Source organism: Oculina patagonica, chromosome 14 (genome assembly GCF_052425735.1).
Source record: "Oculina patagonica isolate OP01 chromosome 14, crgOcupat, whole genome shotgun sequence".
Classification (NCBI taxonomy): Eukaryota; Metazoa; Cnidaria; class Anthozoa; order Scleractinia; family Oculinidae; genus Oculina; species Oculina patagonica.
Window position 1 is genome coordinate 17,293,910 of NC_135771.1, and position 16,687 is coordinate 17,310,596.

The 16,687-nt window shown below is 40.0% G+C and overlaps 1 protein-coding gene across 1 annotated transcript; it reads right to left on the minus strand.

The window, feature by feature from the left end:
* Positions 1-250: 250 nt before the first annotated feature.
* On the minus strand, positions 251-16,604 carry LOC144639123 (uncharacterized). Its single transcript, XM_078498373.1, has 13 exons — positions 16,186-16,604; positions 15,820-15,881; positions 15,460-15,531; positions 14,827-14,928; positions 12,669-12,806; positions 12,100-12,211; positions 10,623-10,657; positions 9,992-10,087; positions 9,389-9,454; positions 8,380-8,451; positions 5,031-7,736; positions 3,617-3,672; positions 251-2,297 (listed from the first exon to the last, which is right to left on the minus strand). Exons 1-12 carry the CDS (start codon positions 16,253-16,255, stop codon positions 3,634-3,636), a joined length of 3,570 nt encoding a protein of 1,189 aa, XP_078354499.1. The 5' UTR covers positions 16,256-16,604; the 3' UTR covers positions 251-2,297; positions 3,617-3,633.
* Between the last annotated feature and the right edge of the window lie 83 nt (positions 16,605-16,687).

The following is a 16,687-nucleotide window of genomic DNA, read 5'->3' on the forward strand; positions in this document are numbered from 1 at the left end:
GACTCTCTATAAGGCGGACACCTCTCTAAGACGGACAGTTGGGGCCGGTCCCGGCGGTGTTCGTCTTAGAGAGAGTTGACTGTAGCCCTATAAAAACCAATTAATCAATTTTGTACCATGTGACCATCTGTTGCAAAAATTAAGTGTAAAGGCCCATTACATTTTGATCAACGCACCACAGTATCAGACCTAGGAAATCTTCTGTGTTTCAGTTTGTTACACATCTAAATTATTTTATTTCATCGATAAATCCACATAATTATTTTTATTTTTTCAGTTTTAACCTGGAGAACAAACTGATAAAACTCCACTGACAAAAATAGTAAGATTTATACAACAAAATAAGCTGAGGGCTTCTGACAGCTAGCATAACTGACATACTTTGTACTCTCACTGATGAATGTTTAATAAAACATTAACACCAATAATGTTTCAATCAATAATGTTTCACCCTTAAGAGATACCAAATCCTAAAAAAAAAAACAAGCACTGGCAATTTTAAGAGTGAGAAAGAGTCTTTGCAAAACCGTCAAGATAAAAGTAATTTGCATAACAATACAATTACAGTTCCTGTCTCCTGTCATTTTTTCAGATGAGATCAGGGGGGGGGGGGGTGCTGCACACTGACAGGCTATCAGGGGGCCTTCTGAAAGGGCCAGGTATGCTCTTGATCTCACTTTGGTATGAAAATATTTACAGATTTTGGTCTCACCTAGGGTGTTTTGGGACGCCAATATTTTTAGCCATCAAGGTCTCATGCAGGTTGTGTAGCTCAATCAGGCAAGCAAAAATTGTATCTTAAAGAGGTCAAAATACATGTACTTGCCTATTCTTGTATTGTTTTGAGTTTAGAAAATGTGTCTGTTAAGGTTGAAATAGCTCAATTTTTTCAGCTAGGTGTGATCCGTATGAGAGTTGGCAGGTATACTTCCTAATTTTTATAAAAGTCTTTAAACCTTTATAATAAGTTATAGGTTAAGCATGACTTCATAATATTTTGTTCAGAGTCGTTCTTTTTCTCAAATGTTGCATATGCATATGCATTTCCATTTCTATATTTTAATGCCCTCTGAAGAAGACACTACGTTGATTTCCACCATTTACATGTAACTTTCTTGTTAGCTTGTTAACTTGCCCTGTTATCTGGCTGTGATTATAATGTATTTACAACATCAGCTTACACTGGTTTTCATTTAAAATTCAGCAACTTGGCGCTCTTTTAAACAAAGCTATCAAAATTAGTTATACTATTTATCAATAACTGACATCATCTTTTACCTGCATTATCATAATAATTTTAAGAAATTTCTTTCATTGCTGACTGCCAGAAGCTTGTCTTCAAACAGTCAAATCACAAATTGTTACATCAATCTGTACATTGGAAGCTTGGCCGAGTACAGTATTAATGGTTATTACATGGGCCACTCTCAAAAGGATTAAACTCAACAGCAAAATATAAGGATTAATGCATTATATTTATGGCACTGCATGCTTATGGAAAATGGTAATAAACAACTATTTGCAAACTCAAAAAGACATATAAACAAAAAATTCGAAATTTACTACATCTTTCAATAACACATTAACTCTTTTTATTCAATGGTTACATTTTTTTGCTGCCAATCAATCATCTAAACAGAAGTTCACTTCAACAGGTTTAAAAAGCCACGTCTGTTGGTTGAGATAACTAGTAGATTTCAATCCATTTTATTTGTTTCCTGAGTCTGTTTTTCAAGATTTGTTGGCTGTAATGCCATGGTTATGATTGACGGCAGTGAAAAATGCAATCATTGGTTGAGTTTCGAACTTCAGAGGTTGCATCTTATTGAAAAGTGCAGTAATTCAGAAACAGAATTCTTCCTGATTTTCTTATCAAATGTAATGAAGTTTTGCTTCGGTGTAATATTTTTTGCACATAAAAAGGTCATAATCCAGTATGGCCAAAAACAACTGAAAAACATGGTTACAAGTATACATTTACAACCAGATGTAACAAGTCATACACTGATTAAATTGCGTGCATGTTGTCTTTAGACTGAGTCTATACATAATTTATTGTCTGATACAACACAACCACCAAATGCATGGCCACATTATTGTATTATTAATTTTAATAAAAGTGATTATTATTAATAATATATTTTTGTTTTGATATTATATGCCACTAAGGAAATGAATTACCCTAGGCTATCTACAAACAACTGAAAATTCCTCCAGTAAAAATTGTTTCTAGCAATCTCCAAATTCTTTCTTGAGATCCATAGTCAGACCATTCTTCGAAGCTGACACACTTATTGCTAAAAAAACGGAATTGATTTTAATTATTAAAATGTAATCTGATGAGTTGTGGGAGGGCGGTGGCCTATGGTTAGCGCGCGGCGAGTACGGCCGGGTAGACTGGCCGGGGCGCTGCGTGTGTTCTGGGCAGACACTACTCTCACAGTGCCCTCTCCACCCAGATGGGGCGCTACTGCTGGGGGCCCGCGGGACAGCATCCCACGGGGGAGCCAGGCGCGGGGGCGCTGGGGCGACTAGGCTCGGACACAGACTTAACCTTTTTTTTTTTTAATCTGATGAGTTAGGTCACAGTGAGAGCCATGCAAGCCACAAATCCAAAATCACAATAAAAGGCTAACCATTAGCTACCTAAACTAACTGAAGGCTAACCAGAGTGCTATTTGGGCTAACCGAAGTGCTATTCAGGCTAACCAATGTTATTTAGGATAACCGGAATGGCTTGCATGACTTGTGTGACTCGAGCCATGCAAGCCAGACATCCCTAATCCCAATAAAAGGCTTATCGCAAGCTACCTAAGCTAAATGTAGGCTAACCAATGTGTTACTTAGCCTAACCAAAATGGTTCGCATGGCTCGCTGGAGCTCGCAGATTGTTCAGACCCCTATCTGATTCCCAATCCATTGGAAAACAGTCAAACTACCCTTAACTGCAAGGACACCCTTGGGACCAGAAAATAATTATGTCCATTGCAATTAAATTGGAATCCTTATTTCTTGAACCCCTTGATAACTCAAACCAAACATGGCTTCCTTTCCCACGGTCGAACACTGCAATATTACCCCTGATTCCTAAAAAAAATAATTATACTGGTTTGAGGATTCAGGGGTAAAATTGCAAATTTTTCAAATAATATTTTTAGCTGATGTACAGTATAAGGCCCGGTTCATACGTCGCATTTCTGCTGTGTCGAATTCAATTAAACGAATTAAATTCGGCAGAAGTTCAACGTCTGAATCGGCTGTTGAATTTCTGCCGCACGTTTCGACTAGTCTTGCCGCACTATCCAACAGAAATGCGACGCCGATTCAAACGTCGTATTTCTGCCATGTCAAATCTAATAAAAAATACACATATCTTGCGTTTGGATATACAGTTTGGCTAGCCAGTAAACACAACTTGCAGTATAACCTCCAAATTAAGTGCTACACAAGTGCGACGTATGAATCAACAGTCGCATTTCTGTCGCACTTAATTGAATTAAATTGGACACGGCAGAAATGCGACGTATGAACCTGGCCTAAGATTGATCTGATCTGCAAGCTTCACGTAATGATGGCCTGAGCAGTGAACAAATTTTGTTTAATTTAATTTACATACCACTGATTATTTTTCAGTTAGGCAAAAGAATCAGCTTCATCTGATGCAACCAGGCTCTGTAAAGAAGTAACAGAACAACGAATAAGCCTTAAGAGCCTGACTAATATCACTTAATTTCTTGCCTCTACAAGGCAATTATCCAACATTTGTACAGTGGAACCCCGATATAACGATCTTCGATATAACGATATTCTTGATATAACGACGAATATGTTGTGTCCCGGCAAAAGTAAAATGTATGGGACGGAACCCCGATATAACGATTCCTCAATATAACAATATAATTCTACTGCCCCCTTGGCATATCGTTATATCGGGGTTCCACTGTAATGAGTATATACTGGAGGCTGTTTATCCTTGGGCAATAAAACCCTGACTGAAGAAGAAAAATCGTCTCAAAAGTAAAAAAATTGCCTGAGAAGCAGAATTTTGAGGGTAATACTCTTACTCATAATAATTCTTTTTTTGAAGACATTTTGAAGCTGAGGAGTTGATTTTACAGACAACCAATAACTTAAAACACTTGCAAAATATATGAGCCTCCAGCTGATGTTTTCTAGGACCTGACCTAAGCAGTATGCAGGATGTATATTTTCTGAATGAAGTAATAATGACTTAGCATGCCACGAATCTCCAGTAGCTCTGCCAAGTTCTAGAAGCATCAAAATGGTGTGTAAAAGAAGGGTTCAACTCCTGTTTGGGACCCTTTCTTTATCCAAAACAAATCAAACTGAGCTAGTAAACAACGGTTTACAGTGATTTGCGAACTCTGAAATTCAAAATCCAACTAACGATTGGGTTTTTCGCTGCTGTCCATCACAAACAAACTGGATCAAAATCTGCCAATCACAACAATGGACGTGACCTTTTGACCCGGTTGAAGTGAACTTCTGTCTACCGAGAGGTCCACTAAGATGATTGACGGCAGCAAAAAGTGTCAACCATTAGTTGCAGATTGATGGAATTTCAGAGTTCGCACATTACTGAAAAGTGCAAAAAACTTTTGACAAACTTTTTGATAACTTCTATTGGTGAACAAAAATACAAGAAAGAAAAATGCCGATCAGTCGACTTGGCTTTTTGTTGGAGAACAACCGTAGAACTTGACAATTCCACCTTTCACAGTTCTCACACTTTGATTGGCCAGTTTAAATCAAAGCCATGAGGATTTAAGCGGAGCTGGAAGGGCTGCAGAGCCAAACCCCATAAACAAAAAAATTTTTAAAAAATAGGAAAATTTTTTTTTTTTTTTTTTTTTTTGGGGGGGGCATGGATCGAGGGCACATGCGCTCTCTGATGTAAAGAGCAAAGTAACAATAGGAGCTCCGCTTTTAGGCTTGGCTAAATCTGTTTAATAAATATTATCAGATAAAAACTTGTTCAAGTGTCAGTGGTAACTAAGGTAATCACAAACCTCATTCAGAGTCAAAGCTTTTCCTGACTGCGGCTTTTTTGGACTATCACCAAACGGATCATCACTCAAAACTCCTTTGTCAGCAAAGGGATCACTTATATCACTGAAAGGATCATCAGAAGAAAATGCCGCAAAAGAGTCTGATAAGTCATTTCTAAATGGATCTCCACCGTCAAATGCACCATCACCTTTGGCAGGCGTAAATGCTGCAAACAAATCCTGATTTCCAAATGTTGATGGAAACAGTTCAGAAGGTGGATTTGTTGTAGCAAAGGGATCCAAATTATCACTTTTGGTTGTGCTACCTTCACTTTTTTGTGGGAAATCAAAGTTTGTGAAAAAATCCTCACTGAATGGGTCAGAAAGGTCCTTGCTTTTCTCCTCAGTTGTTTTCTGTGAGCTTGGCCAAGATGCTGCCCAATCAGAATTTCCACCTTTAGACACACCTTTGCTTTCATCAAACCTCTGATCAAAAAAGTCCAAACCAAATGGATCTGGAAATGCCTCTTTCTTATTTGAAGAATTGTTCGCCGGTTTCTCATTTAAATCTACCCTTGGCGGCAAAGCAGGTGGAGGTTTCTTTGCACTACCTTTCTTCCCATGGCGTGGTGAATTTGAACCTGGCGATCCTGTCGATGTTTGTGGACTAATAGGAGACATTCCAGTTGAAACTGTTGAGCTGGAGCTTGAGGGCCTGGCTGGAAGGGGTGGGGCTGACATTGCAGGGCGTGGTGGGAGTGGTGGAGGGGCAGTAGGAGAAACGGGACGTTCTGAAAAGGACGATGTTGATTCTTCAATCAGAAGTTCGGAAGGTTGTACCTCTGGCATTTCATCGGTTTCTGTCTTAACCACGTCATCTTCATCAGGACTTTGTTCTTCTGTTTGAGTTAAGATTTCATCCATTTCTTTTACACCTTTAGCTTCCTTTGAATTCTCCCCAGGTGGCAGTTCACTCAGGGTATTTTCCATTGCAAATAAATTGTCCTTATTTCCATTACTGTTTTCAGACTCAGCATTTTCCTGAGTTTCCTCTGCGTCAATCTTCTCAGGGTTAGATGCTGGTGCAGGAAAGCTTATTGCAAATTCTTCAAATGGATCCTTGGACAAAACAGGAGGATTGTTGGATTCTTCAGTACCTGCGACATCTGTGGTACCATCTTGAAACTGCAAAGATGATGGGGTCGTAAATGCACCATCATCAAACAATTGATGATTGTCAGCTGCAGTGGACTGCGACACTGGCTTAAGATCAGCTTCAGGCACATTGGGGGTTACACTTACTTGAGGATTATTAGGTACAATTGACTGCGACACTGGCTGTTCACTATGCTCGGAAGTACTGGGCACATCACTGCAAGACTCTACTGTCGACGATGGAGCAAATGGATCCTCAAAAGGTGACGAGTCAAGCTTCTGGTTGCCGCTGTCGGCAGCCATTCCACCAAAAGCATCATCCCACGAGAATGCATCCAGTGCTTGGTTGGAAGATTTGTTATCAGTCATAACAGCTCCACCAAAAGCGTCATCCCAAGAAACTGCACCTGAAGCGTCGGGACCAGTTTTAACTGAAGGTTCAACATCCTCTGAAGCAAAACTTTCTGTCCAGGAAAACTGTACCTCAGACGCAGAAGCACTCTGTGTTGTTTCTGGTTGGGTTGTAGATTTTGTCTCTCCAAATGCATTGTCCCAGGAGAAGCTCACTGCCGAATTTTCATCCGATTTCTGTAAACCGTCATCCACAGATTTTTCCTCACCAGTCCAGGAAAATTGTACCTCAGATGTAGTAGTACTCTGCGCTGTGTCTGGTTGGGTTGCAGGTGTTGTCTCTTCAAATGCATTGTCCCACGAGAAGCTCACTGCCGAATTTTCATTTGATTTCTGTAAACTGTCATCCACAGTGTCTTCTTTGGCTTGATTGTTAACCACAGTAGAGCTATCCTGTGTTGGAGTGAACTGCTCCGAGCCAAATGCTGTTTCGAAACTGGTTTCTGAAACAAAACCCTCGGCACTTTCAAAGGCATTGACTTTTTCCTGAGCCCCACCTGAAGATGCGAAAGGATCATTTGCAGAAGTATCATCTTTCATTGTGTCATCCTTATCATTTTTCACTTCAAGATCACTAAACGAGGTATCAAATGCTGCGAAAGATTCAGAAAAGAAGTTTTCACCAGCAACTGGTTGAGTTCTTTCATTGGAGATTTCAGATGACGCAAAGGGATCTGGGTTACTTTCAAAAACTGCCGATGTCTCCATAAGTGTCGGTGCATTAAAGTTGTCTTTTGTGTTAGCGCCATCAAGAGGAGGTGGCACAGTTGTTGTATCACCTTGGTTACCACTCTCCAATGCCTGCTCTTCTTCTTGTTTGGCTTTGCTGTCCGAGGAAGGCCCTAATTCACTTTTATCATCAAAAGCAGTTGCAAATTCTGCCGGAAATCCTTCAGCAGCAACCGGTTGATTTACTACAGAGCTGCTTCTTGAGTGGACGCTTCTTGCATCTTGAGAATGCGATTCTGATGATCCAGATGAGACTGAACCACTTCTAAGCACTGATATGTCAGCTGATGCCACTGACGTAGTGTCTGCTGCCCCTGATTCACCGGGTGCAGAGTCAAAGACAGAAGGACTGAAGAACGCCATGTCAGCACTGCTGCCGTCTTGGGGGGTGAATGGTACCTCCACAGAGGCCTGCGACACTTGATCAGGATCCTACGACAACAAATATTGGAATTGGTACATAGTCTGTGTAAAGTCTTTCAGCCAAAAGCACACAACTGGTTCCATCTTTTTTTTAGGGCACGAGTATAACCCTCGTTTAATTAACAAACTAAAGTTCTATTTGGTGTGGTTGCTAATCCTTGCAAACTGCCCTAAGCATACAGTAAAATTCTGTTTATATTACCCCCCGATTATAAGCCCCCTGGTTATAGGACCATAAGCCTCACAAGCCTCCCTCTACTGAATGACAGTACTGAACAGGGCTAAATGTTGCTTTATTAATATGACACTGTCATGGCTCGTTTCGAAACATTTTTTATTCTGCTCATAAGCTGTCTCCGGATATAAGACCCTCCCTTTATGAGCCCACCCAAAACCCCTTACGAATTTGTATAAGTCCAAGGCTTAAAACCAGAATTTCACGGTAGGTTGCCCTGACAAGGTGCCAAAGTGAACTGATGGGCTGAGTGGCCTGGGCAGGAAGCCAGAGCTTATCGCAGTTCCTGTCGCGTGTAGGAACCAAGGGCATTGCTGGCTATTTCCCTTGCTTGTTCATTGCAGATTACCCCCTTGACCACTGCACGTTTACTAGGCACTGCAGTGATCTAGGGGAAACTAGGTTTCATTTACTCACCTTATCCATGGAAGATTGACTTAAAAGTGTAGATGAATTCAGGACATCAGCTGAGGCTGTCTTCTCTCCAACCTTCAAATAAGTCAATGAAATTGCAAATTTCACCATCAAAATGTTACCCGATGGATATCGCAAGCATTAGTAAGTAACTGGATAGCAACAAATTCATTCCTAAGTTTTGATGCAATGCGCAAACAGTAGCATTATACAAATGAGATGGAGTTAAAAGAAATAATTAAATGAAAAAAAATATGAACTTATTGAGTGAAACCACCACAGGCAGTAAGTCTTTTTGAAAGCTCTGATAAATGTACCTAGTGACCCGGGGGGGGGGGGGGGGACGAGAGGGGGGCCGCGGGCCTCCAGAACCCCTCCCCCATATAGTCTTCAGGCCAAAGACCCCACTAGCACTGGAAACGCCCCACAGTACCGGGACGTGAAGAACAAAAGGACATCAGCAAACCCACACCGCCAGACGACGCAAACCCGGAAAGGGACCCCACAGTCACCCAAAGCGAAGGCGACCCCAAAGCAGCCCAGCGGGAAGCGACCCCACCAGCGGCACATCCCCAGCCCGGAAGGCCCCCCCCCCGGGCCTAGTGAGAGCATCAGAGTCTGGGTTGTAACCAGAAGGGAAGAGCATTACAATCTAGTGAAAATCAAACCAAGGGAGTCATAAGCAAAGTTTCTGATTCCAGTTATGACTCTATCGCTGGTGAAAACTAAATTGTCAGAGTTGTAAGCAGAAAGGAGGCACTGAGGGTCTGAGAACTAGCATTGTGATTGGCTTGTTTTTCTTTGGTTTGGGTTGCGACTTCGTCAATCTAGTTTTCACTAGATCATAAGTGACGAGTGGAATCAGAAGAAAAGGGAAACATTCAGAGTCTTCGAGTTCTGCTTCTGTCAAGCTTACTAGACTAGTTTGACTCCGATTAGGACTCTGATTTTCGATTTTCTCTCAGTCGTAAGCGCTTTTACAACTCTGATTACTACTCTGACTATACAGTACCTCAGCTTTGTTGTTTTCTCCTGGTATTGGTGGAAGTGCAGCCTGAATGGGTTGATTCTTTGGAACCTAATTGGATATAAAAAAATCAACAATATTAAGTTACTTAATATTAATAAATAAATCCTGATCTCACTAACTTCATCTTGCCATTAATTTTTTATGATTGAAGTAAAAGGCCTTTAACTGGCCTTCTATCCAACAGTTATGGACCAGTCTTAGTGCTAAGAATAGATTTCTGAACACCTTTGTCTGAACACCTCCCAAAAACTCAGTTCATGATCATTCAAAGTTGTTTTAAGTTACTTTTACTATTAAATTCTTGACACTCAATGTAGGATTTATTGGTTGCCCAGTTCAAAACATTTCTGCCACTACCTTTTAAATTATTTTTAAATTTGTTGCTCGCTTGGTTAAACGTCATTTTTGAAGCAAGCTTTTCTTCATCATTATTATCATTGTCTTCGTGGTTGTTGTCGTCATTGTCCTCATCACCATCATCATTGACAACAACAGTTTGCTGTGGTCAATGATAGATGATCTCATTTTAGACAGATGACACTATAATCACAGTTCTCTTTAGTTCCCAGACTCAGAATCACTTACCTTATAATGTGGATCTTTTTTGACTGGCTCGGCATACTCATGATCAAGTTGTGGGGTTGCATTGGCTTGTTTGTTATTACCATTTTTGTATGGCACCTATTAAAATAAGCAGCAAGAAATACCGGTACGTTAGTACACAAAACTAATTCAAATGGCCAACTGTTAAAATAAGTAGATTGATGGATGGTGGTTAAAATTAAAAAAATATAATTAAAACATCTAATTAATTAAAAATTAATAAATAAAATATGGTCGGGCCTAAAAAATATTTTAATCAAAGAAATGTTCCTTTCAACATCTTGTTTAAGTTGGAGGCGTGGTGGCCTAATAGTCAGCGTGCCGGACTCAGGATGGAGCAGTCCAGGTTCGAGCTCTGGCCGAAGTCACTGTGTTGTGTTCTCGGGCAAGACACTTTACTCTCATAGTGCCTCTCTCCACCCTGGTGTACAAGTGGGTTCCAGCAAAATAATACTGGGGGGTACCCTGCGATAGACATCCCATTTAGGAGGGAGTAGAAATATTCCTAGCCGCTTATAAGCTCCGGCCGCATGGCTCGAGGCTCCCCCCCCCACCCTTCCTGTAAACATGTGACTGAATCTTCAAAACCAAAGTCTGGAGCAACAGAACACACCTCGTAAATGCCATCTGACTCCTGTGGGCTTGGACCTTGAAACAGTAAAATGATTAAAAGAGAAATTGTAATTTAAAATAATTATGTGAAACTGTTAACTGTAATCATGAAAATAATGTCAATAACTATTGTTAGTAATTCATTTTTTGTGTGTGTACATGTGTGGCAAAATTGATTAACTAAAGGAAACTGCCAGCTGCGTGGGGATTATTTCTCTGAAACTTGCTACTATGTGCACCACCGATGTGTGGAATGAGAGTGAATTTTCGCCTTGCTGCCCTGCCCACTTTCCTTGACAAATTCCAGAAATTCTTGTGGCTCACATGCTGTGCCTCCTTGCCGACACTGTTGTTTGTGGTCGTTTGTTTTAACCGTGCTTGAAAAATAATCTTGGTTAAATTTCTTTCTTTCGCACCAAAACACAAAATTAGCGCCAATTCTTGACAGGACCACTTAAAGAAAATGGCAAGCACTTCTTTTAACCAAGCTTTTATTGAGTTTCTCTTCTACCGACCGTTTATTGGATGCTTTATTTAAGGACAATTGTGGGGTAATCAGCAGTCAAATAAAGTATTCATTCAATAAAAAAAAAAAAAAAAAAACAGCAGTCAAGCTGTGAATTATACGTGACAAGGCAACAGTTGGAATTTACAGAAGAAAGCACATAGGGCAGTAGAAGAAAGTATGCGGGGCAGCAACATTAAAATTCGGGCCTATTCCACAGGTCGGTGATTTTTGCAGCAATTTAGCAGTGGTAGATCTACATGTAGGTGGATGCCCACTCCTTTTTTCTTCTCCATTTTTTTTTTCTGAGAAACATTCAAGATATGCAGGTTTACCATTTTCATCAGAGAGAAACAAGAAAAGGCTCCCCTCCTCTTCCTTGAAAAACATGGGTCCGCCAAGTATTGCTTATAGCTAGTGCACGGATTTTTGTCCTTAACCCTTTAAGCCCTGAACGACTGGTCTATTTTCCATAAATCAATAAATATTAAATGGATGTCCATGTATTATACACCGTTTGAAAGGTATTGAACAGAATAGTTCATAAAACATGTCTCAACAAAATGATAAAAAAGTAACGGAAATGACTTTAAAACGTAAAAAGGAAAAGGTTTAAAGATGTGTCTATCTCCGTTTATAGTAGACCTGTATGCCCCTAAACTATAGCTTATTGTGCAGCTCTCATTGTTGTGCTTAATTTCAGTTATAATGCATGTCTTAAACAAATCAGGAAAAAAGTTTCAAAAGTTGTAGGGGTGGTCAATCAAGTCACAAACAGGGGGGAGGAGCAATTTTATGTTTTCAAAATGCAGATCTTTCCAAGGGAATTTTGGTGGCAAAAATTCAAATTGGTTGGACAAATAATTGACCAAGTTATGACGTCATGTGCCAAATGGCACTATCGGGGCTTAAAGGGAAGACAACAAAATGTTACACAAAGAAATAACAAGGTTATCAAAAATAGAATATTTACCATTTGACACCTGAGCAGCTGAATTGGGAACCTTCTTTGCTAATCCAGCCTGTTGTCGCAGTTGAAATACAACTTGAAAAAGTTCATACAGGGTCCCTGTGACAACTCCAGCCTGCGGAGCAATTTGAAACAAATTTATTACAAATGTATTGCACAGCTATAGTGCACTGTAGCATAAGAGGCATGGTGGCCTAAAGTTCAGGGTTCGTACTCTTTTGAGCTTTTGAAATTCCATGACTTTTCGTGACCTTTTCCATGACTTTTCAAAGTTTTCCATGACCTAAATTTGACCATTTTTCTTGGAAATTTTAAAAAATTATCTTAACTCCACTTTTAGGCTTGGCTAAATCTATGTAATAATATCCTCTTTGGGAGAGGGGAAATACTCCACGACGCTTCATGTAAACTAGAGTTAATATATGCTATTCTGGCAAACCATCCAGGCTTGAAACATACAACTTAGATGTCTCTTAAAGAAGGAGAAGAACGGAGCTTGCAAAGAGAAACATCTGCATACTTTGGCTTAACTAGAGTTCTGAGTATTATTGACTACAAAAAGTTTTACTTACAGGTTTTTCTGACTTAACAGCAAACATCTTGTGTCCTGTAGTACAAGGTTGACTGCACACATACCCAAATATTTTCTTATCTTCTGGGTCATGGGTTATGAATGAGATTTTATTGATGGGATGTTCATGCTGTACTTTCTACAATGGAAAAAAAAAAAAACAAGGTTCATTATTGAGATCTTTACTTTAACAATAATATAAAAATAAGTTGTCTGGGTGGGTGCATGTTTTATGCTATTTTCAGTTCCAGACAAGTTCATATGTAAACCTTAGATTAATATAATCCTGGTTTTAGTACATTAAATGGGGCTAAATGTAATTTAGGCTAAGTTTAAATTGAGCCAATGCTGATCAGTGATGATCGTGGGACCATGCGCTGCGTTATACCGAGCAGTATTGTGCGTTCCAGCGGTATGAGGACATGCAGTTGTTTCGAGCTCTTTAAACTCGTCACCATGCAATAGATGAGCTTGGGGAAGGTGCATATGATAGTGGGTGGTGGGCATGTAAATATCCATGGCAACTCTAAGAGTGGCACCCACCCACCAGACACCGTCACACTGACCAAGTCAGTGGAAATACTTACCAACCCTGTACTTACTTAGTCCACCAATGAGGGAGGGAGGGTAAGGGAGAAAACAGCAACTCACACGCATGTTCGGAGCTAAGAAACAAACTGCACAACCACATGCAGCTGGAACACACAATTATACGTGTTAATTGGGAAAACCCCATAATTATGTGAAATCACGGCGCATTAACTACTGATTGCCGCTGACCAGCATTGGCTTGACTTTGACTTGGTCTAAATTCCATTCAGCCATATGAAATGTGCTTTTGTGCTGTAGAGCCACCACCCACCAGGCGGCGGTGGGTGGTAGAGCCACCACCCACCGCCGCCTGGTTAGCTCAGTTGGTAGAGCGCCGGACTGCTGTGCGGGAGGTCGTGGGTTCGAACCCCAGACCGGACCAACACTCAGGGTCTTAAAATAACTGAGGAGAATGTGCTGCCTTTGTAATTACATCTGCAAATGGTTAGACATTCTAGTGTTTTCGGAAAAGGACGATAAACCGTAGGTCCTGTCTCCTGTATCTTCAGTCTTATCACAGGGGACGTTAAAGAACCCACACACTATTCGCAAAGAGTAGGGCACGAAGCTCCCGGTGTTGTGGTCTGGCCTTGTGTAGTAAATTTCAGTATGTGTACAGAGCATTTGAACATATATATATGAAAAATGCGCTATATAAATTCATTATCATTATTTCAAAGGCATCTTTCCCAAGCTCATTATTTGGCAATGAGCATAATGTACAGTTTTTAATAAAAGACCATTTTTGAGTTGCTTCAGTTCATGCCTCTGTTTCAAAACAGGTCTTTATGAAAAACTTTTCATATGAAAATGAGTTTGATTTGATTGAGAATAAACAAGGAAGTAAAAGACATTTTCATTTGGTTTCACACAAAGACTAATTTTAACACCAAGGCAAAAGACCAATCAGAAATTTGGTCTATTCTGATTGGCTATTTTTTATGGACTAGTTCTTAAATGCAAAAAATCAGGATATGTCACCAAGCAAACTTTTGGGAAAGGGGGATTGTTTTTTGATGGTTTTATTTCCAGTTCGTGCGATTTTACTCAATATCAACCCTCCAAGTTAAGACCATTTATAATAAGTCGCCATGGCGACTAAAATTTTGGAGCCGATGACTAAATTGGAACCGAAGTCGCCAGCCTGGCAACAAAAATTGAGAAGAAGGATTGAAAGCATGAGCTTAATTTAGCGACTAAAATTTTTCACTGGCAACCAAACTTGAGCAGTTGGTGGCCAAATGGCCACTAAGCAAAAAATAATCTTGGAGGGTTGAAAATGCTCATTTCCGGTGAGCTGGGCGCGCCACTTTTCCATAGAAAAATCAGTTGGCATGTGGACCCATGGCTGACAACTGCAAATTTTGTGCGTGTGCAGCTAAAAGCCCTTTGGAGCGTCTTTGAACTGTTCCAGTCCTTACAATACATTTTAAAACTGATGTGTAGTGACAATAAAATAAAACTGTTTCTCTGGATGTAAAATAACAAACTCTCAAAACTGCGTCACAAATAGATTGCATATTAAGAAGAAGAATTGAACTTTTTAGCATGTTAGGTACAGTGCTCACCTGTGTTTTTTCGTCCACTATCCTGATACCTTTTAAAGTGACATACAAAACAATCCTCTGTTTGTGCTCACCACTTTCTTTATTTAGTTTCAGTGCCTGTACCTAGATTGGAAAATATTTCCAAGAAAATGATTTTAAAGGTGACTTTAGCTGCATACATTAAGTTTTGCCAAGAAACGGCACATTATTTCCAGCCTGGTTTCACAATCCAGGCTGGAAATGTCAGCAACGGACTGAAATTCAGCCTGGGATGAAACTCTCTTCACGTAAGAAGATATCTTCTGGAAGCCAAGCTGAAATCTCAGCCCCGTCAACCGGGCTAAAAATTCAGCCCGGGCTGAAATTCACCATGTAATTGGCCCCTTAGTTGGGGGGGGGGGGGGGGGGGGGAGGGGGCATCCCTTGTATAAAAATATACAATTTGCTTATGGCTGAATAAGTCATAAGCAAATTGCAGCAAATATATTCACCCAGACTCAACACATTTTGTCCTCTTTGCGGAGGATGGATTAATGTAGAAAGTCTTAAGTATATAAAACCGCAGCTTGTTCACAAAGTAATCATTTATCGCCCCGTCTTTCATCAGTTTACTAAACATAACATTTATAGCATGGGGACTATAAACGTACATACCTTTAATTTTTTTATTGCTTCGGCACACATGGCATCGCCTCTGGCACTGTTAACATCTGCTGTGCCTACAAGCTGTAGATAAATAAAAAAGAAAGAAAGATTAAGTATAACTCTTTGGCAATTTTACGCCTTTGAATTGTACATTTTGATTGCCCGCTTCATCACCGGGGATTGTTTACATAATGCCAATTGTTTCGCTGTACATCTGTTTGTTATTGCACTAGCTATCCTAACCGAGGGTCCTGGCAAAATACCACGTTTTTATGAAATATCAAATTCATGGATAATGAGGTCTGCTGATCTTTCTGCGATATAAAAATCAAGTAGAATTAAACAACGAAGCAGAATAAAGGATCGAACCTTGCATTTGAATTTCACGCCATCTCCTCGAAAGCGTTGATCATTCAAAGGAACTTCTTTTCCTAAACATGGAAAACAAAATAACACCATTAATCAACTGTTAAATGGATAATTGTATCAAAAATCTTGCACTATTCATGAAAAGGCACAATGAAAAACAGAAATCAATTTAGCACTTGAAATCAACGTGTTATCGCGCAAGACTGGAATGTCATTCTTGGTAGAATTATTTAATAAACGAGGTGGAAAAATGCCTTTAAAAATGCACTATTGGAGGATGTTTTTCCAATTTGAGGTTAATATTTCATCATCTTTCATCGTCTGAACACAAAGTATCTAAAAGCAAGCAAGCGGAGACGAGCTTACCTTTTGCGGACTTCGCCTTCGGCACGGCTTTCTTGCTTTTGCCTTTGGCAAGCTTCTCTCCTGAAGACATGATTGCAAAATCGTTCCGTATAACACACCAACGTCGACAGAAACTACATCACATGGCCGGTATCTAATGACACATGCTTAGCTTAGAAGCTTTCGAGGAAATAACAGTGTGAAATTGGCCGAAAAATCATCAAAAGTAACATATCGTATCGTGTTCGGCCATTTTCTCGCGGCTACTGTGGCGCATTTTATACTGTGGGGTGAGGGGAGAAAAGTCACTCTGAAGAACGAATCAATTTGAAATCAATTTTAACATTCAAAGTCAATATCAATACTTTGACATCATTATTTAAAGAGATACTTTTGATTCAGAGGAAGACAAACTCTGAAAGACTTAAAAATTCCTCACTGATTAGAGAGCCAATATTTGTCGCAGTTTCCTTACTCCACACCCCAAGATAAATTTTGCGCCAACGGTACATTCTTTTTTGCA

Coding starts and splice junctions, on each gene's coding strand:
- LOC144639123 (XM_078498373.1), bottom strand. CDS start 16,255: ATGTCTTCAGGAGAGAAGCTTGCCAAAGGCAAAAGCAAGAAAGCCGTG. Junction 9,455..9,991: donor AAAAAGATCCACATTATAAG/GTAAGTGATTCT, acceptor ATATCCAATTAG/GTTCCAAAGAATCAACCCAT. Junction 3,673..5,030: donor AAGCTTTGACTCTGAATGAG/GTTTGTGATTAC, acceptor ACTTCTTTACAG/AGCCTGGTTGCATCAGATGA.